The 25628-nt window shown below is 46.4% G+C and overlaps 1 protein-coding gene across 1 annotated transcript in view; it reads left to right on the forward strand.

Moving 5' to 3' along the window:
* LOC119399292 (beta-hexosaminidase subunit alpha) overlaps window positions 1-25628 on the forward strand; it is a 589231-nt gene that overhangs the window by 118355 nt on the left and 445248 nt on the right. The window contains exon 3 of the mRNA XM_049417726.1: window positions 4673-4783. Within this exon, the coding sequence (XP_049273683.1) occupies window positions 4673-4783 (111 nt within the window). The remainder of the gene's footprint in view (window positions 1-4672; window positions 4784-25628) is intronic.

The raw sequence follows: 25628 nt of genomic DNA on the forward strand, positions 1-25628 counted from the left end.
GGAAAGTGATTTTTTCGGCCCCACAAAAATTGAGCAGTTGGTGCAAAATGTCTGTCCCAGCGTCCAGACCCAATCGGGCGTGTACTACAAACCACGCAAATAAATTTAGAGATTGTCTATGTAACGCAGTTTATCAGCTGCCGTTGTCATGTGGAAAATATTACGTTGGTCAGACGGGTCGATGTTTGAATGAAAGGTTGAAAGAGCATCTGTATAATGTTGATCGGCCCAAGCAAGGGTGGCTGTCCGCTCACTGTAGCACGTGTGGGTGTCGACCAAGATATTCAGATTGTAGCATTGTCGCGAGAAACAGAGATCGCATCACACGCGAAATTATCGAAGCTGGTAAGATTTTTTCTTTGAAGGATGATTGTGTAAGTACCCCCTCTGTCGCTCTCACGGATAGGGAAAAGATCTATTTAGGTTTGTCCCCGTGGTGAATTGTAACATAATTGTGTTCCGCACATGGCTGGTGTAACAGTGCGTAACTGTATAAAAGCGAAGGCATTCAAAAGAAATAAACTGTTGGAAGTTCAGCGCTCTGTGTCCTCTTCTGTCCCCTCCTGTCGGCTGCGCTGTTTTTCACTCATAATTCTGAAAAGGAAACTTGGAGCCGCACCTCCCAGCGTGAAACTTCTAGCGTATGATACTTGCGTCAGAGCTAAACTAGAATATGGTTTAAGAGAGTTGACTGTTGGGCTAGTTGGTGTTCAGACATGGGAACCATCGTTAAAGGCGCAACACCACACAACACAAGAGAAGAGCAGACGAGCACAGGCGCAAACTAACAACTGATTTATTGAAGGCAGATCTCCAGGCTATATACCAACAGGCTGCGCAGGCGCAACGTCACAACAATCCTCGGAAAACATCAAAAATATCGCGAAAGAAAATCAATTTCAGCTTTGTAAAGCGCAATGGAAGTGTCGCTGACACACGCCTCACCTGCTTTCCTGATTAGAAACGCTTCTAACGTTTCACGAGCCGTTTTTGTCTGCTTCTACCTACAATTTTTGCGCATCGGAAACGTGGTTCACAATTCGGGCATGTCATGCAATGGTCGACAAGATGGCTTCGCTCTTTGTTAATTAGATTTCTTGCGTGTTCCCTGAGCCGGTCATTGAGGCAGCGCCCCGTCTGGCCGATATATACTTTGCCGCAGGTCAGGGGAATCTCGTACACGACGTTGCTGGCACACTGAACGAAACGTCGTTCGTGGTTCTTTTGCAGCCTCCCTTTTCCTCCGCACAGGTGGTGCGACGGCTCAGCTGAGCGAGCTTCTGGGGGGCCGAGAAAGCCAACGGCACGTTGAACCGGCTAGCCACTTTTTTTCAGGCTATGTGTGACCATTATGCATGTACGGCACCACTTCTGGCCTCTGGGCGCCCACCAGGGGCTTCGCGGCATCTGAGTAGCCACGGTGCTTCAACTTCTTAAGCAGCGTCTCAGCAACAGACAAGACGACCGACCCAGGGAAGCCGGCTTGAAAAGAGCCTCCCCAATTGAAGGTTAAAACTATCCTGCACCTTGTGAATGCACGACTTCGAAGTGCTGAATCTAAACAGAGAGTAGCGATGCCTCTCTTTACCGTTTTTGAGTGAGCTGAATTGTACGGAAGGAGCTCTTTTTGTGCACGCGGAGAGTACGCCCAGCAAACATGACTTTCGTTGAACGTCAATTGCAAATCTAAAAACTGAAGCCTACTTTCTTCCGGACGTTCAAAAGTGAAGGTTAGCCCTTTCCCATGATGATTAAAATCTTCTAGCACACACTTCTGCGCATGCTCATATGAGGATGAGCACTTGTTAAAAAGAACTAAGAAGTCGTCCACATAACGAAAACTTTAAGGACCTTGTCATTGTTAGAAGAATTAAAACGATCGTGTAAAGAGCGATCGATGGATGATAAAAAGATATGACACAACACAGGCGCGATGCATGAACCAATACAGATGCCTTTCTTTTGAAGGTAACTCTGGTCGTCAAATTTGATAAAAGTGGTCTGGAGGTAAAATTCTAAAAGGGCCTAAAAGGTTTCCTACTGACATGCCTGCGGCATTTTGGAAAGCAACCGCACCATTTTCATCAATGCAGTCTTTAACTGCGAGAAACAGTTCATCATGGGGCACCGCGTAAAAGAGCTCTTCCACGTCGACAGAAAACGCAAAACCAATGTCATTGTTGCCTTCAAGAATATGGTTCAATATGGTTCGATTGTTTGAGACCCCCACAACAAAGGGATGTTCAAGAACTACAGCGTGTCCAAAGAAAAGCCGTGCGCTTAAGGATGACCGACTCACTTTCCTTATTGACCTGCCACGGTGGTCGAGTGATTACAGTGCTCGACTGCTGACCCGCAGGTAGCGGGATCGAATCCCGGCCTCGGCGGCCGCATTTTCCTCCGCGGCGAACATGGTCGAGGCCCGGGTACTTAGATTTAGATGCAAGTTAAAGAACCCCATGTGGTCAAATATCCGGAGCCCTCCACTACGGCGTCTCTCACAATTATATCGTGGTTTCGGGTCGTTAAACCCTTATTAATGAAGCAACTTAACATCCCATCGTTAGAATCGCACAGCAAAGTCAGTAGGCTGATTTTTCATCTTATGGCGGAGTTCAAACCGGTGGTGGTGGTGGTGGTGTGCGGCGTGACCACCCTTACTGCGCATGCGCGATCCCTCTCCACACACGCCTCTACCACTTCCCCCTCTCCCACTTTCATTCTCTGCTCCTTTCCTTCTCTCCCGCTTTCCATCTCCCCTTCCCTTACCCCTTTCTCACATCCCCCTCTCCCCTATCCCACTTTCCCCTCTCCCCTTTCCCGCTTTCTCCCTCTCCACTTCCCCTCCCCCTCTCCCCTCTGAAACGCGGGCTCGACATGCCGAAACGCTGCTTCGCATTAGCGGAGATGGAGCGATTTTCTTCAAAAGTGTCTTACAGGAAGTATACAAGTAACGATGCCTCATAGTGTACGTCCACACACAACTAGGGAAACTAGACACACCCACAGGAGGGCAGTTGCCCCAATTTTCGCGAAAAGAAAATTGTATAAATACGGCTTTTTTCCTAGAACTGTGTCAGAATGGAATGCTCTACACTCCACTGTTGCTGATGCCAATGACTTTCTACGCGAACTGAAAAACTTGTTATTATGTGTAATGATTGTAATCGATGTCTCTCTTGCGTTTACATTTTCTCATTCTTATTATCATTTCTTCTTTTTCGCTGTGATTGCGATGTCTTTTATGAATCTGTTATCACGGGTACAGCCCCTGCTGCATGGACCACGCGGTGGTCTGCAGCATTGCCAAATAAATGAAAAAAAAATGAAAAGGGCTACATAGGCCAAACGAGACGCTACATAAATTACGGAGCGAGGTAGCATCTGCAAAATGTAAAGAAAAAAATTCGCCGCGTATCTGCGTGCTTCGCTGCAAATGCCGTCTAAAGACGATAGAAGAGGCGCTGCATGGGATATGGACGCCATCTTGCAATACGTCGGGAAACATGACTGCTGTGTTGCGGGCTCGTAGTCCCGGCGCAGCAGCAGGCGAAGACCGGCGGTGACCAACGCGACCGGCGGGGACGCCAGCCAGCCCGAACACGCGGTTTGGCGCCAAGCGCTGAAGCAGAAGAAACGTCCGCACTCAACGAGTACTCTCCACACACTCTTTTATTGACACGTCGCCTGGGTAAAACAGGAATGCCAGAGCGGTCGCCCCATGGCATTCGTACAGTGCAATACAGAACCGAAACCGAAACACAACAATGAGCTCGTGCAGAGGGCACGGAGGAAGGCAAGTTTCAGCGCAGTCGCATTTTCAGCGCAGCTTAAGAAACTAGGGTCTTTAGAATTACGTATGTATGCATTTTCTATATAAAGGAACGCACCACCTAATACTTACCTAGTGATGTTGCGCCTCAGATATGTGTAGTGTTTGCTTTTTGATCGACAATGTACACAAGAATGAACCTAGTAAGCCGTTCAAGATGGCCGGCCCTTGGGCAAGTGGTTCAACTTTGGCCGGGTGGCTGAATCGAGTGACGTGCCGACAAACAAAAAGACAGACAGACAGACCAAAATTTCTCCGTTTAAGTATCCCAAGAAAGACTATCGTCTTTAAAATAAAGACAACTAATTTAGATGAGCATTGTAATTTGTGCACGTGTGATGCTCTACTGGATAAGATTATTGGAAGAACTGGTAGTATGACAGCACAGTTATTACTTAAAGCTTTTGCTATAGCGAGGAAGACAACTGTTTTTGCTAGTGATCCTTTCATCAGCCCATGGAGTGGAGAGAAGGTGTTTCTGGATGCGCATGTGTAATTTTGCATCTCATTCTTGGTGTATGCGCATGTGCTCTTGGTGTTAAACGTTTTCCCGTTTATTCAGGTAATCCGCTCATGAATGAACAGTGTGAGTTTGCGATTGTCCATGTACCCTTCCATGTGAATGTGTCCTTTTTGCGCGCAACCTTTTACTTTCAATTATTAATTGGGTTCGTTGCGCATTCATTGGCTTTGGACTTTGATTCAGTTTGCATGGGAGAAAACTTCGAGTTCAACCGTCTTTCCTTAAGAAAGCAGCTTTGATTCTTGTGTGTGTACTGCCATTGTGCGTTCAATTTGCCATGAATCATTTACTAAAAGCCCCTCACACTCCCTGTGCAGTTCGCTGTGAACGAGACGGTGATATACGACGCCCCCAGATTCAAACATCGCGGTCTTCTCATCGACACATCCAGGCACTACCTTCCGCTAAAAAAGATCATCGAGACACTGGTGAGTGTACCTAACGTCTGCTGCAGGACATAGGATGTATGCGCCGAAAGCTGTATCCATGGCCTCCGTAATCCATATTGTACGTAATACCGTCGGTTCGGCTGAACTCGCACCAGGGACAGTTTTATATAGTTCGGATGTTTGGACATCGATTTGGTTTATTTCACAGTTTTGACTCAAGAGGTCATTGTATTGAAACCACGTCGTTTTCGCTCCTCTGATTTTAGATAAAGCTGGCGCCTATCGCTGGCGGCGACGAAGAATCTTCGGCGCAGCCAGCGAGTGTTCTTTCGAACATATATTTAATTTACGCTATACTTCATCACAACAAAAGGAAGTGTGCCGTTTCTATCTATCTATCTATCTATCTATCTATCTATCTATCTATCTATCTATCTATCTATCTATCTATCTATCTATCTATCTATCTATCTATCTATCTATCTATCTATCTATCTATCTATCTATCTATCTATCTATCTATCTATCTATCTATCTATGTCATGACGCTCTGGTGGTCATCTCGTTACTTGGTCTATCCCAAATTTAGCATAGGAGGACAGGAGTATGTGATTAACAAGCTTCACAGGTAATGGCATGAGTTGCGTGACCTGCCTGTCGCATAAGTCATCAAGCTCTTTCCAAGAGTGACGTGTGGCTCCCTGGGCGGTCAGGATTTATGGCCGGCAGGCTAGCCTTGGCGCTCCCGTCATGGGAATAACCAAATGCACGATGCATTGTGCTTTGCAGCCGCTAATAAAGTTGTTTAAATCAGTCACTCAGTCCCGTGTGGCACACAACCGCACAACAGGGGCCGTTGTATACGGGTATGCTCTACAAATGATTCACAGCCTAAATCATCCAAAGGTGAGCGAAAATTGACATTGGAAATACTCACCCAACAACGTTAAGGAGCCTCTGTCACAGAAAATACGGTGCGGGCATGGACACAATCGTCAATGAGTGAACAATGCCGATGGAAGCAAAGAAGAAAGGTCCCGGCTGGAGCTGCATTCTAACTTAAGCCTTCTGCACGGCATTCAAGTATTCTACGACAGAGGCCCTCCAGCGCTACAAACTTCTTAAGAAAACATTCGGCAGATCCCACGTACCGTGGGAATCGATATTATGCGAAGCATGCGTGGGATGGTGACTGTGGCGTAATTTTTCACATTGAGCGAAATGTTACGGAATGACGCTAGATAATGTGAAAGTGGTATACGCACACTCATATGTTGAAAAGTCGCATATGTATTATATAACCAGTTGTTTACAGTTGCGCAACGATGCTAACAGGACCATGAGTGTTACCAACACCAGACGCGGTAAGCTGATATGTAGTGCTTATATTCTTCAATATTGGATAGCGCGAATCCGAACCGAACAAAGAAGAGACACAGATGCCCAGGACAGTGTTACTCGCTAGAGCACTGGGCCGTAATTCTCGGCCTGGGCCCGGCCCGGGCCCGGAATTCGTTCAAATTTACCCGCCCGAACCCGGCCCTGCGACTCAGAATGAGACCCGGGCCCGGCCCGAACCCGAGAAAAAATTTCGCCTACCCGGCCCAGCCCGGCCCGACCACAGATCAGGCCCGACTGAGGCCCGACCCAGTAATCTAGGTGGTGTTGCCCGAACATGGAATTGACACCAAGGTGTTTTAAGTGGCAAATATCTACGCTTTGTTGGCGTATGTTGCGCTAACAATTATACTTTAGCATACGGTAATTTTTTGTAAAAAGGAGCTCATGGTGCAAAGAGTTGAGCGGACATATTGGATAGAATGACTGTTAGTTCGGCAGTGGTATACCGTACCCATTTTTTCTGCAAATACACTGGGGATCATGAAGGGCGCTTTGTAGCAGACATTGTAGCAAGGAAAGTGATTTGCAGCACGAGTTCGGTTTCGATAGGGAGCGCAATAACAACAAAGGATTAATTGATGGATGGATATATCCATCCAATACATATATATTTATTATGATCCATCGGAACGCGCTCTAGCACGTTGTGGGCCTGCTCCAATATCGGACCAGAAAGACCAAGTCTCTCTGCTGCGTCGAGGGCCCGTTGGACTGCCCATATAGCTGTTCATCCTAGCGCGGAGCTGGTAATAGCAGCCTCCCATTTGAACGGCGTGATGACTTCGCCGCCAGAGCATGTGTTCTAGATTGGCTTGGTAATGAACAAAACGCTCGACTTCACTTTGCTTTTATAGAACTCTATAGCCTATTGAAATTTATAGCATGCTCTAACCACAAAACCGATCGTGCACCCTTCTCGATATGTAGCACCTGCTTATTGTAGTACGTTGCCACAGCAAGAGAAACGAGGGAAAAAAAACCAAATTTGTGACCGTTGTTGTAAATGCACTAATCTAGGTACAGGTATGGAACCCCGTGCGTGTATGCGTATAAGCAGCCGAAAGGAAGAAAAAAATTGTCATAGCATTTGTGGGATGCCGTGTCGATGGAAGGACGCATCCCAACATAAAACATAACGACTGTTTATTAACGTAAGTAGTAGCCAGCGGGGCGAGCATAGCGACGCTGCGCTTAGTCGGATGGCGAAGGAATGATAACCTCCGAGCTTAGCAGCTCGGGTTTATAACAGCCGTCGGTGACGTCAGCCTCCGGTGACGCTGCGGTGGCGCTGTCCCTTATCGGAGGCGTGGTGCAGCATGCGGCCAGGTCACGCCGAGCTGGCTAATGACGAGGCGGTGTCTGCGCGGTTTGTGCGCAGTGTGTCGCCACATCACCCCCCGCGGAGTGCAGAGCCTCAGGGTCTGTAGAAATCTGGGAGGCGTACCAGACGTCCAGAGCGTGTTGTGAAAAGGAGCGGGCTGTGACGTCGGCGTCTGTGGATAGATGCCTGTGGATGAAGTGGCACTGCCACGGTTCGTTCGCAGCGATGTATGCGGGCTTGAGCCGGTCAATGAGGACGCGTACGTCGTCCCGTTCAGGCGCAGAGTGAAGTTTTTGTCGTCGCGATGGACGACCAGGTAGGGTCCGCTGTAGGGTGGCTGGAAAGGCCTGCGGACGGTGTCGTCGCGGGAGGAAAGCGTGCGTGCACGATGCTAGCTCCTTGAACACGAACGGTGTAGGCTTGCTGTGGTGGGCTGCAGGTGACGGGCGTAAGGCGGCGATGGTGCGACGGAGCCGGTTTGTGCGCAGTGTGTCGCCACACATTATTTTTATACACCTCACCGCTGCTAGTACACACAGTCTATAAGTTTCTTATGCCATAGTGTATAGTTTACTTCTTCACATGTTATGGCGCGAAATATCAAAGTATCAACAGATCCCTGCTTTTAGCACGCCATGCTTTGTTGCATCACATATCCTACAACGCTAAAGCTTCTTGCACCGCTCGCGCTGGCCGCACGGGCGCACCACATCTGCCTTGCCAATTGCGAAGGCGGCAGTCGTTGTTCTTAACTTCCACCACTGGAGCAAATCTAGGATGTCTTTGTGTACCTCTGCAGAATGACCATAGCTGTCCAGCTCATGCCTTCACTTCTTTTGTTCCCGAACATCGTGCCACTATCCAATGTCATCTATAAACCCCCTCTTTGAGGGCTCCTCCTTGATTTCTCAGCAGTGTATGTTATGCACTGTTTGCACCGTGCCCATTTTTTCCATATTATAATGGCTTATGCCTTCCCAGCGATGTTGTACCGGTAGAAGGTGGCCATTGGACTACGCGGTTAGGACTGGTAGGAGGTGGACGAAGCCATTTCGATATATTTTCGGGGTTCGTTCGGGTTTGGTAATGAAGGCGCGACTAAGCTTCTCGAAGCTTACTCATTGGATTATGGTTCGAGGTAAGGGGACGTCACGCGGCACGGAATCTGTCATTGTCCCTTTTCAAGCCAGATATTTCGTCAAGCGAATATACTTCACTCCACGCCTTGTTTAATGGACCTATTATATTCTCGCACATTCCAACGCTGTTGCGGCAGTATCATCTAGCTCTAGCACTATATAGCACACTTTATAGGGCCTCAAACACACGGCTCGCAGAACTCTCGCTAGCGGCCCTCCTGCGGCACATGACTGTCTTCATCCCATTTTTAACACGAAAGTGTTTTATGCCGGAGTCCACCACGACTTCAGTGACGTATTTCCGTCACCGAAATGACGTAGAAAAAATTTACAAGATCAGATGTCAAAGAAAAAAAAATCACAGCATATCCACGGAGTGAATGATGATGAGTGGGCGAAGCTGCGGAGGTTCATCGGTAAACCGTGAATCTTCCGTGAATTCTGCCCAGTACATCATCACCGACGTGAGATCGGGCGCGTTTATACTAAAGGTTCGATGAGTTATGACGACTTGCAGCTCACTTTAATTTTACATGTACGCTGTGAATTTTCATTGTTTTAGAAAACCATTGCTTTAGAAAACATCTGGCATCTTCGTTAAGCAGCTGGCGTCTTTTCGTTTTGCTTTAGAAAACATCTGGCCTTCTTTCGTTTTGCTTTTACAAAACATCTGGCGTCTTTCGTTGGTTATTTCATCAATCAACGGCGTTTTGAACAAAATTTTTATTGTTTAATCACCCACAGGAGAAATCTCACCAGGCACTACCTTGGAGGTAAACAATGGCTGCTAATGGGAATGAGAGAGAGAAGAAGTCGGCTTTTAGCTAACACTTACACTTCTACTTCTACTAACGTTTCCTACTGGAACATGCCAATGGCTGCTAATGGGGAATGAGAGACAGAAGAATTCGGCTTTTAGTTAACGCGCACGCTGCGAATTTTTATTGTGCAACAACGCACAGGAAAAATCTCTCACCGGCACCACTTTGGAGGTCAAAGCGTAGACTGGTTACGCACTACACTACGACTACGACTACGAGAGACGAACGGGTGCCGCCTTAAGGAGCTTCGCCCCTAAAATGTTCCGTCAACGGGCATCGAACCCACGACCGCTCGGTCCGCAACAACAAATGCCGGGTACGCTATCCACTGCGCCACGGTCACATACTCTAGAGGCTTTACAAACGCGCCTTTTTATATCTAGCACCCTCACGGTCGGCGGGGGTGGTGTTGCCCTCTGGGAGCGGTAAAATAAAGTAATTCGTCATTACTTTGGCCTCCACGATTAGCACCTGCAACGCGTTACACGTCCGTCACATTCGGCGCGTTTACAATAGAAGTTCAATTTTCTCAATGCCTTAACACACCGCGAGGTGGCGATCTTAGACCAAGCGTCGTAAAAGCGTTGGCGTCGCTCATAGCATTACGCTAATCCAAACGAAAAAGAGCTCTGCGACGCACGCCTGCCTCACCTGGCTGTAACGCCGCGTTCACTGCTGACGCGCTCGCCCCGAGAAAAAAAATCACAGCATATCCACGGAGTGAATGATGATGAGTGGGCGAAGCTGCGGAGGTTCATCGGTAAACCGTGAATCTTCCGTGAATTCTGCCCAGTACATCATCACCGTCGTGAGATCGGGCGCGTTTATACTAAAGGTTCGATGAGAGTTATGACGACTTGCAGCTGACTTTAATTTTACATGTACGCTGTGAATTTTCATTGTTTAGAGAACCATTGCTTTAGAAAACATCTGGCGTCTTTCGTTAAGCAGCTGGCGTCTTTTCGTTTTGCTTTAGAAACATCTGGCGTCTTTTCCTTTTGCTTTCAGAAAACATCTGGCGTCTTTGGTTGGTTTATTTCATCAGTCAACGCCGTTTTGAACAAAATTTTTATTGTTTATTCGCGCACAGGAGAAATCTCACCAGGCACTACCTGGGAGGTAAACAATGGCTGCTAATGGGAATGAGAGACAGAAGAAGTCGGCTTTTAGCTAACACTTACACTTACACTTACTTACACTTACTTACACTTACTTACACTTACGTACCCGTCGCGTGCGCACGTCGCGTGCGTTGGATCGAACGCTGGTTCGCTCTCCTGCCTACTGCCTTCTGCCTGAACTCGCTCCTGCCTGGACTGGGCCTCTACATCAGCGGTGTCTTGGTGCATCCTCCCGGGGGGTGTGGCCAGAACGGGCGGTGCTGAATTAGGCACAGCAGCCTAATGTCTGTCTCGTCTCCCGGCCAGGCACATGCTGCCTGGTCGGCCTCGCTTGCTCCTAATGACTTACCCATTGACATCTTTTTGCGCAGCGGTCTGAGAACCGTTCCGGTGGCCTTGGTACCAACAAACGGGGATTCCATTCGTATGAAGAACCCAAAAAGCATCCAGGAAGAACTCCGGAAGGCGACTGAACACTTCCAATTGATCACCGAGGTGCGCCAGTTCGGTCGTGGAGGTATTTTGTGCAGTTCACCAGACCAGGCCTGTGTTTCAGATCTCCTCAAATGCACTACATTTGCATCTCTCCCGGTGAGCTGTTTTATACCTCCTCATTTGGCCTGTGTGAAAGGCTTAGTTCGTGGGGTAGACTCGAGCCTGTCTCCGACAGAAATTTTAGAGATGTTCTCTGTAGCAGGAGCGGTATCAGTTTTCCGTTGCTCGCGCACAGTTGACAACAGAAAGATCCCGTCTGAGTCGGTGATAGTCACGTTTGCGGGTACGACTAGACCAACAGAAATCAAGGCGTGGCCACTGATATATCGGGTAGAACCAATGTCTCCTCGTCCACTGCAGTGCACTAAATGCTGGCGTTACGGACATTCCATCAAGGGATGCAGGTCAGCTGTCCGGTGTCAAATGTGTGCAGGACAACATAGTGCTATTGACTGTGCAGCACTGGAAAGGTTTTGTTGTCTGTGCAGCGGCTCTCACGCAGCGGATGATGGTAGCTGTTCTGCGAGGGCCCAGGAAATTCAAATAATGGAGATCATTGAACAAAAGAGATGTTCTAGACGTGAGGCTAGAATTGCCATTGCGGAAAGGTCTCGTGGGTACTCCAGTGCTACGACTCGATTTACTCCGGGCATCGATTCTTCCCTCTCAGAAGTAATAGCCTCCACCATTGAAAAGACGATGACAAAAGTAATGGAAAACCTCTTTATAACACTGACAGAATCATTGGCACAAATAGTGAACGCGCAGATGTCTCAAATCCTGAATGCTAACCATCCAGCTGCGACCTCTCCACTTGCTCTGTCAAGTAAGGAAATTAGTCCAGGGTCACGGGACTCAGCCTCCTTGGAAACCAGCCGCAAGATAATAATAGCTGCTGAAGAGGACTTAAACTCTCCAAAAGCCGGTCCGTCGAACAGTAGCCGTAAGGTAATTATACCTGTTGAACACGATCCAGATTGGAGCTCCGATTCAGGTTCCCAGGACTCACAAATGGAACTGGAATCTCGAAACATGAAACGGCGTGCGTCGCCTGGAGCGCAGAGTTCTCCAATGAGCCCAAAAGTTAAGAGTAAAAAACACCAGAAGGAAACCGCATCAAAAAGAGATTTCTTGAAAGATAGTATACTTGAGAAGGCAGTGAATACTGCCGGAATTTGACACAATAGGCGGCTTAAAATTTTTGCAGTGGAATTGCCGTTCAATTTTTTCTGCAGCTACTGATTTATTTTACATGTGTAATGAACATTCCCCTGATGTTATTCTTTTGCAAGAAACTTGGCTTTCGAAAGAAAAAAGTTTTCATCTTAAAAATTACCGCATATTTCGTTTAGACCGGCCCTCTCGGGGTGGAGGATTAGCAGTATTTATTTCTTCACAAATTGCTCATCGAGTTAAAATTACATGTCGAATAATGAACTTAGAAAGTGAAATTTAGCTTTAGATATTTCTCTTCCGGGATGTCTTCCGTTTTCGTTAGTCAATGCATATTTTCCTACAGGTGTTCAAAATTCTACTGTTATTGAGTCGGTGATATCTTGTTGCAGGAAAGAAATTATATTGGCAGGAGACTTTAATTCTCATCACATTTCATGGGGTTTTAAAACAGACATGAGTGGCAAGCGTTTGTGGGATTTGGTTTCCAAGAATAATTTATCATGCATTAACAAAAGAACCCCCACGCTAGTTTGTAATCAGTCCCGTTCTGTGTTAGACCTTACTTTCTGTAGTCCTAGCCTCTGTATTTCTACATGGTCTACATTGAACTCAGGTACAAGTAGCGACCATTTTCCTATATTGTTTGAGCTTGTATGTCCATTGACTTCAGTAACCTGCCATTCGATTACTCATGTAAATTTTAATACATTTCAAAAACTGCTACGTGCGGCTTTGTCGAAACGGACAGACGAAAATGATGAGAAAAATCCCATGAACTTTAGTGATATTGTCAAAGAATCGTAAATAAATCTAAGTTCACAGTAAAGGTCTCTAAACGAGATTCTTTAAATCCATGGTGGAACTCAAATTGTTCACGTGATTACAGGCTAAGAAAAGCTGCGTGGCGAAAATTGCTTTACAACCAATGTCCTAGAAATTGGATGGATTATAAATATGCGGCTGCAGTTTTTAAGAGGACAGTCGCTACTGCGAAGGAGGGTTATGATAGCCAACGTTCAGAGTTCCTTTCGAAGCCTGGCAACAGGAAACCCCTTTTTAAATTTCTTAGATCCAAAAGGTAATTCCTTCCCCATAAACATCGAATCGGTAGTTTCAACGCCAAATGAATTGGCTAGTTTTCTTGAAAATATTGCTAAAGGACTTGAAAATCGCTTCACGACTGCTTGTTCATACCTCTCACGGTCCCCTGTCAAAAGTGATGACTTTGAAGAGGTCACTGCTTCAGAACTAGCACAAGTTGTACAAATCTTACCTAATTCTGCGCCAGGTCCTGATGGCATTACTGCATCAGTAATAAAAATCATACATAAGGTTTCGCCCCAAGATTTACTTGAAATCGTTAACCACTCTGTTAGAAATGCTTGGATCCCACCTGATTGGAGAATTGCGAAAATAATTCCTTATTAAAAAAGCAAGGATCTGGATATACTTTAGATAACATCAGGCCTATTTCGCTCACTTCTAATCTGGTAAAATTAATCGAACGAATATTGCACATTCGGATAGATAATTGGTTGAATGAACACATGATCTTGAGCCCATGCCAAATTGGATTCAGGCGGGGTTGTTCCATTTGGTGTGCCCATGTTGACTTAGAAAGCAGGATACAACTAGCCCGTGATCAGAAATACTTTGCCGCTTTAGTTACTCTGGATATTGCAAAAGCTTATGACAGTGTAGAACATGTTAAATTAATAAATTCACTTACATACGTAGGTCTACCACATTACTTCGTTGCATGGGTACACTCCTTTTTGAAAGACAGAAAGTTTTATTGCTCTCAATCTGGTATATCTTCTTTAAATTATAAACAAACTAGAGGTCTTCCCCAAGGATCGGTATTGTCTCCATTACTATTTAATATTTTATTAAGTACCATTCCTATTCAACAGGGCGTACAGGTATATGTATACGCCGACGATATTGCATTTTTTGCTACAGCTGCAGATATACATACATTGTATCAAAACTTACAGATGTATATGAACACTCTTGAAACGTGGTTGGAAGGCATTAATCTGTCCTTGAACATTAGAAAAAGCGCAATTGTAATTTTCCCGCTCAGCGTTCCCGTGCAAATTTCGTTACTTTATCGCCAAGACGTTATCCCGCAGGTGGAATCGATTAAGTATTAGGGGTTATTTATACTGAAAAACTTAATTGGGGTCCGCATATCGAAGCTATGGCAGCTAAAGGAGCTCGTGCGGTAGGGATGCTTCGTAGGCTCAGCAATAAGCGGACAGGATTACGACGTGATGTGCTTCTTATGATTTATTGCATGTATATTCGCCCGATATTGGAGTTCGGCTGCGTCTTGTTTTCTGGGGCACCTGCCTACAAACTTCGGCCATTAGTTCTTCTAGAACGCGAATCACTACGTTTATGTCTTGGGCTTCCTAAATTTGTTGCGAATAATATTTTATACAAAGAAGCGCGCCTGCCTTCTCTTCTTACACGCTTTCACATCCTGACAGTACGTACCTTCCTAAAGATATATGCATCACCCCTGAGGAGGTCGCAGTATGTTTTTATTAATCAGCCGATGTCATTTTTTAACCATCAGTGGTCTATATTACGGTGTCCACAAGTCATTTTCGCACAAAACTCTTGGCAACATTACAAGTGAACCTTCGGGAAGTACTTGTGTCGAACAGATCTGTGCACCCAATTAAATACAATTCGATGACATATTTCCTAAGAAATGCAAAGACTTACCTAATAGATACATAAAGGCCATTTTGGGAAGACCATTTGTCAAAATTAGATACAAACATCGTAATAGCTACTGACGCTTCAGTTTGTGAAGAAAAGGCAGGAGTGGGAATTACATCATTATCTTTGGATTGGTCTTTCTCAATTCGTTTGCCTGATTTTACACCTATTTATCAAGCGGAATTACTTGCAATCATCCTAGCTTTACGTAAATTACCCTTATCTATAACAGAAGTAGTCATTTTAACAGACTGTCTGTCTGTTTGTTCTTCATTGACGGCACCTAACATGTCATGTACCTTAGAAGTATTTTATTCTCTTGTCCCAAGACATTTACGTTTTATTCGCTTGGTGTGGGTACCAGGTCACAAAGGTTTAACCCTCAATGAATGTGCGGACGCGCTTGCAGTTGCATCACGCGATGGTCCCGTAATTTCTATTTTACCGACGTTGTCCTTTGTCTCTTCGGCGCGATTTGAAAAGTTTGCCACGTCGGTTGACATTGGTAAATCTCCTTTGTCAACATCCGAATTCCTTCACCTTGACTTTTCGTGGAAAAATCGATGGTGCTCCAGCAGAAGGGCAGAAATATCTATCACCAGACTACGATGCCGAGTTCCCCCACTGAACTTTTACCTGCACAGGTCTGGTCTGTCTCAGACACATTTATGCCACCACTGCAACGAGAGTGAATCTCTGCACCATTTCTTTATAACATGCAGATTGTACAAAAATCAAAGAAAAAGACTGCTAGAGGAACCCCTCCGAAGGATGGGATTAAATTTATCCCTTCCGATGGTTCTTTCCTTTGGGGCAATTGAATTGGGCCACAGCCACAGGAACGTTTTCGAAGCCGTATGCGATTTTCTACGGGAGACAAAGCGAATTGCTTATTAGGTTATTTAATTTCATTTTATTTTTCATTCATACTGGCTTCAAAAAAAAAAAAAAAGAAGAAGAAATATATATATATATTTCTAATGTTTTTCTAGCCTTGAATATTAGTGTGAGTTTTTCCCTACATATCCTTTTTACAAACATATTTGAAATGTAAAACAATTGTATCTCAAAAATAAGGTGCCGCCCGTTTCATGGCCGATCCCCCACAGTGGGTTGCGCCAGGTTGCGAAGGTCCAACCAACTTCTACTTCTACTAACGTTTCCTACTGGAACATGCCAATGGCTGCTAATGGGGAATGAGAGACACGAAGAATCGGCTTTTAGTTAACGCGCACGCTGCGAATTTTTTATTGTTCAACAACGCACAGGAGAAATCTCCCACCGGCAACCACCTTGGAGGTCAAGATCTGGTACTAGCGTTAAGACTGGTTACGCACTACGACGGGGACGAACGGGTGCCGCTTTAAGGAGCTTCTCCCCTAAAATCGCTGCTGTGCTACCGGGGCGGCAGGACGCGCTTTGCGTTTTCACCTTAGTCTGGCCGTGGTGTTCGATCACATTTTAACATGCCGCGGGACGGCGACCAAGTTCAGCGTCCAATATGCGACGCTCTTCTGGCTATCACACATCGTTCTCTGATTACGCTTTCACCGTTAACTACTACAGCTAGGTCGACAGTTGGGCTAGTTGGTAAGGTTCCATAATATTTTAGAGCAGCGCAAAAGACGGGACAAAGGACAAGAAGTTCACAGACGAGCGCTTACTCGCAACTGGCAGATTTATTAGAAGAACCAAGGAAAAGAGAACATACAGAAGGTGACCCAAATGATCTGTGTTATCGCCGCACGTGGGGATTATACTAACATGCGCAAGGGCAAGAAAACCAAAAGAACCAAGAAATAGCGATAGGTAAAACTCTACGTCATAATACCAGATAGGCAGCAGCAAGGTAAGCCCAACAAAACCAGAAAACACAAAAACACAAAAGTCAAAAAGCGTCTATCTACCCCGCCTCACAAAAACTAATTTCAGTTCGCGATTAGCGCCACTGAAGGAGAGCTGATGCAACTCTCCCCAGCATTCTTAATGAAGAATGCTTCCATTACCTCACGCGCCGCATCATCCCTGTGCCTAAAAATAACAGTAGTTTTATGAAAAAGAGGCGTGCATTTGCAACCTTTACAGTGGGCAGCTAGATGTGACCCATAATTGTTACTTAGATTATTTTTATGCTCTCTAAGACGGGTGTTTAGGCAGCGTCCCGTCTGTCCTATGTAACAACGCCCACACGTCACTGGGATGCTGTAGACAACACCTGAAGCACACGGCACAAACTGATTTTGATGCTTCGTGCTGCAATCCCCTTTTCGTGAGGTAGAACTTCTTTCAAGTTTATTGTGAACAGCAGCGCAAATCTTTCCAAGTCTGTTAGGGGCGCTAAAAACCACTTGCACGCCGTAGCGGGCACCAACTTTTTTTAGACAATGGGAGAACTTGTGCACATAGGGAATGACAGCGACGTTTCTTTTTGTGTTTTCATCCTTCTTTTGTGATACAAACTTCTCTTTTACCTGCTTCAGAAGCTTTTCACATTGGACAATCAAAGTCTGAGGCGGGAAGGCAGAACCCAACAGTCTATCTAACTGAAGGGAAAAGCTAGTGCTAATGAGGTGGCTACATGTTTTAGTGAGCGCTGAACGGAGGCAGGAAAGCGCAATGCCATCTTTGACTGTTTTAGAATGTGATGAGTTGTAACTTAAAACTGGTTTTTTTGTTCTGGGGCAGAACATCCATCACGTGTGGTCATGGAAAATACTAATTTTAGATCTAGAAACTGTAGACGTTGGTCTTTTGGGAGTTCAAACGTGAAGGTGAGACCAGAAACTAACTTCCTTGAAAACCTTAAGAATATCTACAGCGAGCCTACAGGTGTCAAAATTTGGAATAAAAATAAGAAAATCGTCTACATAACGGAAAATTCGCTTGCTTAAGCCATTCAATATATGTTCCAGCATCCTGTCAAATTTGCTCAGATCAATGTCACACAAGATGGGCGCGACCCTAGATCCTATACAGACCCCCGACGACTGTAAGAACAAATTTCCATCCCATCCTACTAGGGTCGACACAAGGTAAAAAGACAATAATTCCATAAAACCTTCAACACTGATGCCAGCTTTATCGCGGAAGCGAACTTCGGTCGTTATCCTCGCAGATACATTCCTTGACATTTTGCAAAAGACGCTTATGTGGCAAGGAGTAGAAAACATCTTTGACGTCTATGCTGAAGGCAGAACATGCACCTGGGTTTGTAACCTTAAGATACTGAACAACAGCTTCGGAATTGTGAGCACGGAACGGATCGGCAACAAAAAGAGCCGATAGGTGCCTCTGAAGGTAGCTAGAAACTGCATATTGCCATGTTCCCCGTTCAGACACTATTGCTCTGAAGGGCATGCCCTCTTTGTGAGTTTTTATAGAAAAAAAGATTTCCAAATGAAGACCTTTTGCCTTCTTCACCTCGTTAACAGTTCTGGTGAGGTTAAGTTCCTCTAGAAGCACTAGGGCCTTTTCCTTAACCTTTTTTTCTTTAAGTCAGGTCAACTGGAAATTCTTCTGTAAGCTCAGATGCCTTTTCTCCAAAGAGGGCCCTCGGGTAGCACAACAAAAAACCCGTCTTTGTCCGAAGTCAGAATTCTAAGCTGGTGAGAAACGGCGAAATTAACAAGGGGGCGGAGCCTTGCCTTGATTTGCGAGGTCACAAGAAGAACGACCGATAAACACCAGCACCACTGTTCCGCTGCACCCAAGCTTTTGGTCCTCAAGGGACGGAAACGGAGAAACCAGTCCTTGACAATTACATACTTTTTCGACAGGGTAGGTGTTGCATCAAAGCCAGTACTTTGGTCCCAATTGGAGTAACTCTTTTGTACTGGTCCGGAACTTGAGGCTCCGCCTAAGGCCAACACCGTCGCATCCGTCTGCAACATTCTTCGTCTTCCTAGGCAGATGGGAAGCACCGACAACCACAAGAAGGTCCGTTAATTTTGCGGCGTAAGTCCTGTAGCTCAAAGCTCGGTAGTGATGCTTGTGATCATACTTGACGCAACACACAGTACGAAGGCAGTCCTAGTCGAAACGCACCTGGCGCCAACAATTCCGAAGAAAGGATCGACAGAGCCTCCGGGTATGTCCCACTGACGGTTGCAGGGGACCGCAGATGAACTGAAGGTCGGGAGGCGAGGCCTCGCTTGGCATACCAAGTTGCTACCCTGGCCTTACATCACACTTATGGCAATGAGCGACGTTAGATATGCTGAGCCAAGGAAAGGTTAGCAATTGAAGAGAGCCCGATGCTACAAGAAATATATTGCAGCAAGCTCGACAGTTGGGCTAGTTGATAAGGTTCCATAATATTTTAGAGCACCGCCAAAAGACGGGACAAAGGACAAGAAATTCACAGACGAGCGCTTGTCTGTGAACTTCTTGTCCTTTGTCCCGTCTTTTGCGCTGCTCTAAAATATTATGGTACTACAGCTACCACAAAGGCTTGTTTAATCATTTAACATGGACGTTAGTCGTCGGGATGGAGATGTACCACCAATCATCGAAGTGGGTGCATCCACGTTAAACGGTGCTATAATAATAGGCAGTTTTAGAATAGCGTACGCTAAGTTAGCGTTAGCGTTTACGGCCCGCTATTTTCGTCACTTAACGTGAGCCCGCAAGCGGTTAGCGTATGACGCATGCGCGGTTGCGCGAAAACCCAACGCAAACGTTTGCGTACGCTATTCTAAAACTGCCTAATAATATCTAGGGTTTAATGTCCCAAATCCACGATGTGATTGTGAGGGACGCCGTAGTGGAGGGCTCCGGAAATTTCGACCACCTGGAGTTCATTAACGTTCACCTAAAGTACACGGTAAACGGTGCTATAGCTGCCCGACATCAATATATATTGTGCAAACTATCTTATATCAATTCAGTTACTTCTGTAAACATTCAGTTGCTTCTGTATGGCTCATTCACACTGGGGAATCCGCCGGCCACAGCGACCGGAATTGGCGCGCCGCCGAAATTCAACATTTTTCACACCGCTTAGCAACCGCACCGCCGAAACTAGGGCCGCTATTGTCACGTCCCTTCGCGCGAAGGACACGCTGGCATCGACGCGCTCTGCGTTGTGTACGCGTTTCGTTATGGCGAAGAGCATAAACAGGAGCAGGGTCAGTGAACTGCTGGGCCTGCTGGAAAGGCACTTCTGGCGATGTCTGACGAGGAGAAACAATGCGTTCGCCGAACAAGAAACGACGCAAGCAGTCGTGGTTGTTTCGCCCCTGGATTTGCAAGACGCGAGAAGCTTGGTCGAGCCGAGATAATGCTACCGTTTTTGCGAGATCGCGATGGTGTATTGCAAAGATGATAATCGCGAGAACACTTGCACTTGTCGGAGCTACAGGATGATTATGAAAGACTTCGCTGTTGCTGCGGGCTTCGACGACTGCAATATCACGAGCACGCCGCCATTTTTCGAATGTTCTACTCGCGTTCCGATTGGTTCGCGGTGAGGAAATCCGGCGGCACGACTGCCGAAAAAATCGGTCCAATTAATAATAATATCTGGGGTTTAACGTCCCAAAACCACGATGATTATGAGAGACGCCGTCCGTGAGGGCTCCGGAAATTTCGACCACCTGGGGTTCTCCCCGTTAACCGTTGCACCTAAATCTAAGTACCGGGCCTCAACATTTTTCGCCTCCATCGAAAATGCAAGCCGCCCCGCGGCCGGGATTCGATCCCGCGACCTTCGGGTCAAGCAGTTCGAGCGCCATACCAACTAGGACCACCGTGGCGGAAAAATCGGTCCAGGTAGCGATCGAAGCAGAAAGGGAATTTTCCGGCGGATCTACGCTGCCGCCGAAGCGGAGGATTCCTGCGCGCTCGCGCCGCCGAATGTCTCAGTGTTGAACGCGTCCCTTAAGAGCACGCTTTACTTTCGTGTTTTTCCGATTCCTATGAAGGAGGGATCAACCATCTTTTTTTCCTTATAAGTACGTTCTTGAGCTACACAGGCATCACAGATCGAAAGCATATATTTCGTGAGGCACCCCCTGCGGTCATCGTGTGTTGGTACATAAACCGTGAAACAAAAGCTATATTCAGAATCGGCGTCCATATTTTAGTCATTATGGGTGATACGAAATGACTGGTTCCCCAGACGTGAGAGAGACGTCCGTTTAATGGCAATACTAAAGGCGAACTGCTGCGCCGGCCACATGCACGTGCCCTCGATGCCCCTCGGTTTCCTCTTCTTCGATAGAGCCTGGCGCGCTCCAAGTTGCTCCGTTCCGCACTATTTTGCAACAATGGTCATCGATATGTTGTTGGACTCCTGTCGCCAAATGCCCTTCAGAAATGATCATGTATATGAGATATGGGAAAGGTCTGCTGCGAAATGACGGTAGTTTTAAAACCTGTTCTCCCTCCCACGCTCCTACCTTCGTCATTGCGCTAGCCCTTGCGGGAGTAAATTTTCGTGAATGCGGCCCGCTAGCTGAGGGGAGTTTAAAGGCGCCCTGCAACACTTTTTGAGCAGGGTGAAAAAGCGCTGCCAATCGGTAGTCGAGGCTCCCGAGAACACGCGAGCCAAATATTATAGCGAAGCGAGTGGCCTGGAGTTTACAATAAATTCTCAAAGTCAGCTGAAAAGCGCTCCCTCTTCTCTCGACAAATGATGTATTAGTGCTGAATATATGACGCTATTTTCGGCAGTTCCACCATTGTCTGATGTTATAATCACGATAACACCCTCATTATTACCTTCGTTGTTAATATTGAGTTCAATAAGTAGATAATATGTATGGTTATATCGTGTTATGCCGTTAAAACATTAATATTAACACTTCCGGTCTCACCGACAGCTCGTCTGCTCGTAGTTGCGTGGTTGCGTTTTCTTCACCATGCGCAGTGCCGAAATCGTGAATATTTCTGTGCTTTTGACCATCGCCGGTTGCCGTTGAGAGTGGCAGCCGTTCGAGTGTTGCCTCGTCAGCTGGAAACTGCATCGTCGGCACGTTCTCACGACCGACCGAGGCAGCGGTGCAGCATTTCTCCGATAACAATGCTGGCGCCGGCTAGTTTAGGATACCTGTGTTCGCTGTATGGCGAGAGTCCCGTTCGCTGTCTGTTCAGTATGTACATCGAGCCGTATCTGGGCGTATCCTCCCCGTAGTCTCAGTTCCCGAGAAACCGCGACACAGCAACCAAGCAGACTCGCATTTTCACGGTAGCTGCAGACAGCCGGGGGATGGGATCCTTTCTTCTAGTCTTTAGTTCTTTGTTGTCAGCCCGCACTCGCTGTGCGCCCGCATTCGAAGAGCAAACAGCATCGAAGTACCGCCATTGGGAGAAGGGTGCACGCAGCTTTGCCGTGTTGAATACGATTCAAGCGCGAGCAATGCGACGAGGCGGTGTATCGGAGTGTGGGTCGAAACACATCTCAGCTGTCATTCGTTCCAAACGCGCACGCAGGTTTGCGTTCATGGCTGGCAGAGCGATGAAAACACTACGGCAGTTCGAGGTGCACACCCAACATAACCAAACCGACTCGCAGTTTTCAAGCAGGCGCGATACACAGTGCGATGGGCTCCGCTCGACGACGACCACGCAAGCCGACCGGAAGTGGCGCCACAGACCACGTGGCTTGCGCCGAGACGCCAGACAGAAAAAAATGAAAAAGAAATGCCGCCGGCGCTGATGTAACTCTTCGGCGCCTCCTCGCACCTCCGTCCTCCCTCCCTTCACGCCCCGCGCAGCTTTCCGCGCGCTCGCGGCGTTGAGTAGAGGGAGAAAGCTGCGGAACGTGATCTCTATAATTTGGTAACGCCACTTAGACTTGACGGATTCGAAAAATTTTTGCGGCATATGACTCGTGAAGAGTCATACGTCAATAATGAGACTATTCCAAAATCACTAAGAAAGGTGTTGCAGGGCCCCTTTAAGACCCCTGATATGGCGGAACAAGACGAAAGCTCAGACGTTAACAATGTGGGCGCACAAAGCAGGCTGTGCATGTCTGTCTCGCGCCACATGACCACTGGGAGCCGTCACAGAGTCACAGAAAAAGAATATGCCTTTATAGGGATTCTATGTATCAAGACTCCGTGCAGTCCTTTCGTTTTAGAGGGGGCTCTAACTTTCAACAACGTTTCCCCGCTTTGGAGCTCTGCAATCGCTCTTGCGATGACATCTCATAGGTATAATTTTATTACATTACATTTATTACTGCGATTACAGAGTAACATTTGGATATAAAAAATGGGCAGATCCCTCGCGTTGTGGGAATCGGCTTCATGCGAAGCAGTCAGCGAGTACTTCTATGCTGCTCGAGCTTGGAGCTGCGGCTCCTTCTCGGCCCGTGGCAAGACAGTGTTTGTGCGATGCGCAACACAAAAGCGCTGTTGGTGTTCTTAGGAAAACTCGACTTAACCAAAGTTTGTGAATGACTCTTTTGCGTATATATGTGCGTATGTGATAGCACGTACTTACTTGTGTGCATATGTAATCATTGTATATACCATAGTCATCACCCGACACCTGGAGTAGCAAGCCAGGCGACAAAGCAGGCTAACCTCTTCGGGATTTTCATTAATGATTATTATCTCTCTCTATGCTGTATTTATGGCTTTGAGCCAAGCGTTACGAGGTGGATCGACGTGCTTTTGTAAGTGTTGTAGATACGTGCACTTCGTGGGCTTACCAGACACGTTGACAATACTGGCGTTTAAATGGTAACTAATGGTGGGATGTAACGCCAGCACTCGCGTTAGAGTACATACGTCAGTATTATCTAAACTAAGCGCACTTTACGGTGCAGTCATGTGAATATCACATATAACTTTCGTTAATGTATTCCATCGGGGTCGAGCAATGCTTCAATATCCCTTGCAGAATCGCAGGAATACAAATGTAACGTTTATTAGACTGCTCTAAAAGCGGAGCCAACACTGAAACCACAGACGTAATCTGGTATGCCGCCTGTATCGTAGGAGTACATATGTAGTGTTTATTGCTTTCTTGTAAAGTTAGATAGCCAGTACCAGAAACAAAATGTACGTTGCACCGACATTACGCCTGCATAGGCTGTTTTTCCAACCCAGTTTATAGAGCTGGCCTGGCTCCGTGGTAGAATACCCGATTGCCACGCAGAAAGCTTGGGTTCGACTCTTTCTGGGATCCTAATTGTTATCCTTTCCATTCATTGGGTCAACCCTGCCGATGTAGGTTTGTCTTAACGCTCTCGCATTTAAATTATCAATGACTGCTCTCGCCGTTCCTGGGTAGATATAAAGTGTCGATCAACTTCGGCGCATACCCATACACTGCGGCCCGTGGTATATAGGGTTATGAGAGAGGAAAAGGAGGGAAAATGGGGGAAGAGTGCTCGATAACTGTCTCTGTGTAGGAAACCTCAACCAAAACATCGGGGGGGGGGGGGAGAAGGCGGTAGAAAGAGAGAAGAGGATGAGGTAGTGATTGGAACGGAGGCGGGAGAGAAGCGCCCGCTCTACCGTGTCGAGCGGCTTAGAACGGCAAACGAGACGCCTCCCTCCCGCCTCCGCAACACGATCAAACTGCAACACGCGAACCTGATCGAGCGGCTTAGAAAAGCCGCTCGTGTAAACGAGTATGTGCCACACGTGTCTGGAGGAAAGGGTTCGACGACGTACGCGACAGGATTTGGACGTTATTCACGTCATGACTCGAGAGTCATATTCGTCAAATCCTCTTACCCTCCCATGCCAATTTTGGTCTACAGCAAGTTAGAGAGGCGATCACGAGAGCACTCAGGCATAGGTGCCTAGATAGATAGATAGATAGATAGATAGATAGATAGATAGATAGATAGATAGATAGATAGATAGATAGATAGATAGATAGATAGATAGATAGATAGATAGATAGATAGATAGATAGATAGATAGATAGATAGATAGATAGATAGATAGATAGATAGATAGAAACGCTCAAAGTGCAAGAATTTCGAAAAGAAATGCTTCGCATTTATTAATAATGAAAGCAAATAAAGCACGGAATAGCGAGATGTTACATATAAGCTCCTGGTCTACTTACTTTTAGCTCGCCCGTTTCAGATAAATCAAGTAGCTCATATGCAACAACAGTCAGGACGTATCCTCAATAAAACTTCTCCACATAGATACCCCACTAAAAAAGCTTTTTTTCGAGATAGAATGTGGGACTTTTATGTATGCACAGCGTATGCGGTACAAGGCACAATAAAGAGAAAAACGATTTTTCTATTACCAGTAAATTACTCTTTTACCATTCCAAAATCACCACGGCTTGCTGCAACAAGATCTTGGTAAGAGAGAAAACTCGCAAGAGAATGCAGGTAAACGACGCCAACTGTGAAATTGACGCAGTAAAACGCCGTGGACATCATGATTCATGACGGCATCTCCTGGGCCCTCAGGTATGTTTATAGTGGGGTAAGAACTGAAGGTACATTACAGACTTAAAGGGGCCCTGCAACACTTTCGCGCATGCTCAAAAAGCGCTGCCGATCGGTATTCGCGGCTCCCGAGAACACGCGAGCCAAATATTATAGCGAAGCGAGTGGCCTGGAAGTTACAATAAATTCTCAAAGTCAGCTGAAAATCGCTCCCTCTTCTCTCGACAAATGATGTATTAGTCCGCAATATATGACGCGATTGTCGGCAGTTCCACCATTGGCTGATGTTATAAATCACGATAACA

Source organism: Rhipicephalus sanguineus, chromosome 7 (genome assembly GCF_013339695.2).
Source record: "Rhipicephalus sanguineus isolate Rsan-2018 chromosome 7, BIME_Rsan_1.4, whole genome shotgun sequence".
NCBI classification, from domain to species: Eukaryota; Metazoa; Arthropoda; class Arachnida; order Ixodida; family Ixodidae; genus Rhipicephalus; species Rhipicephalus sanguineus.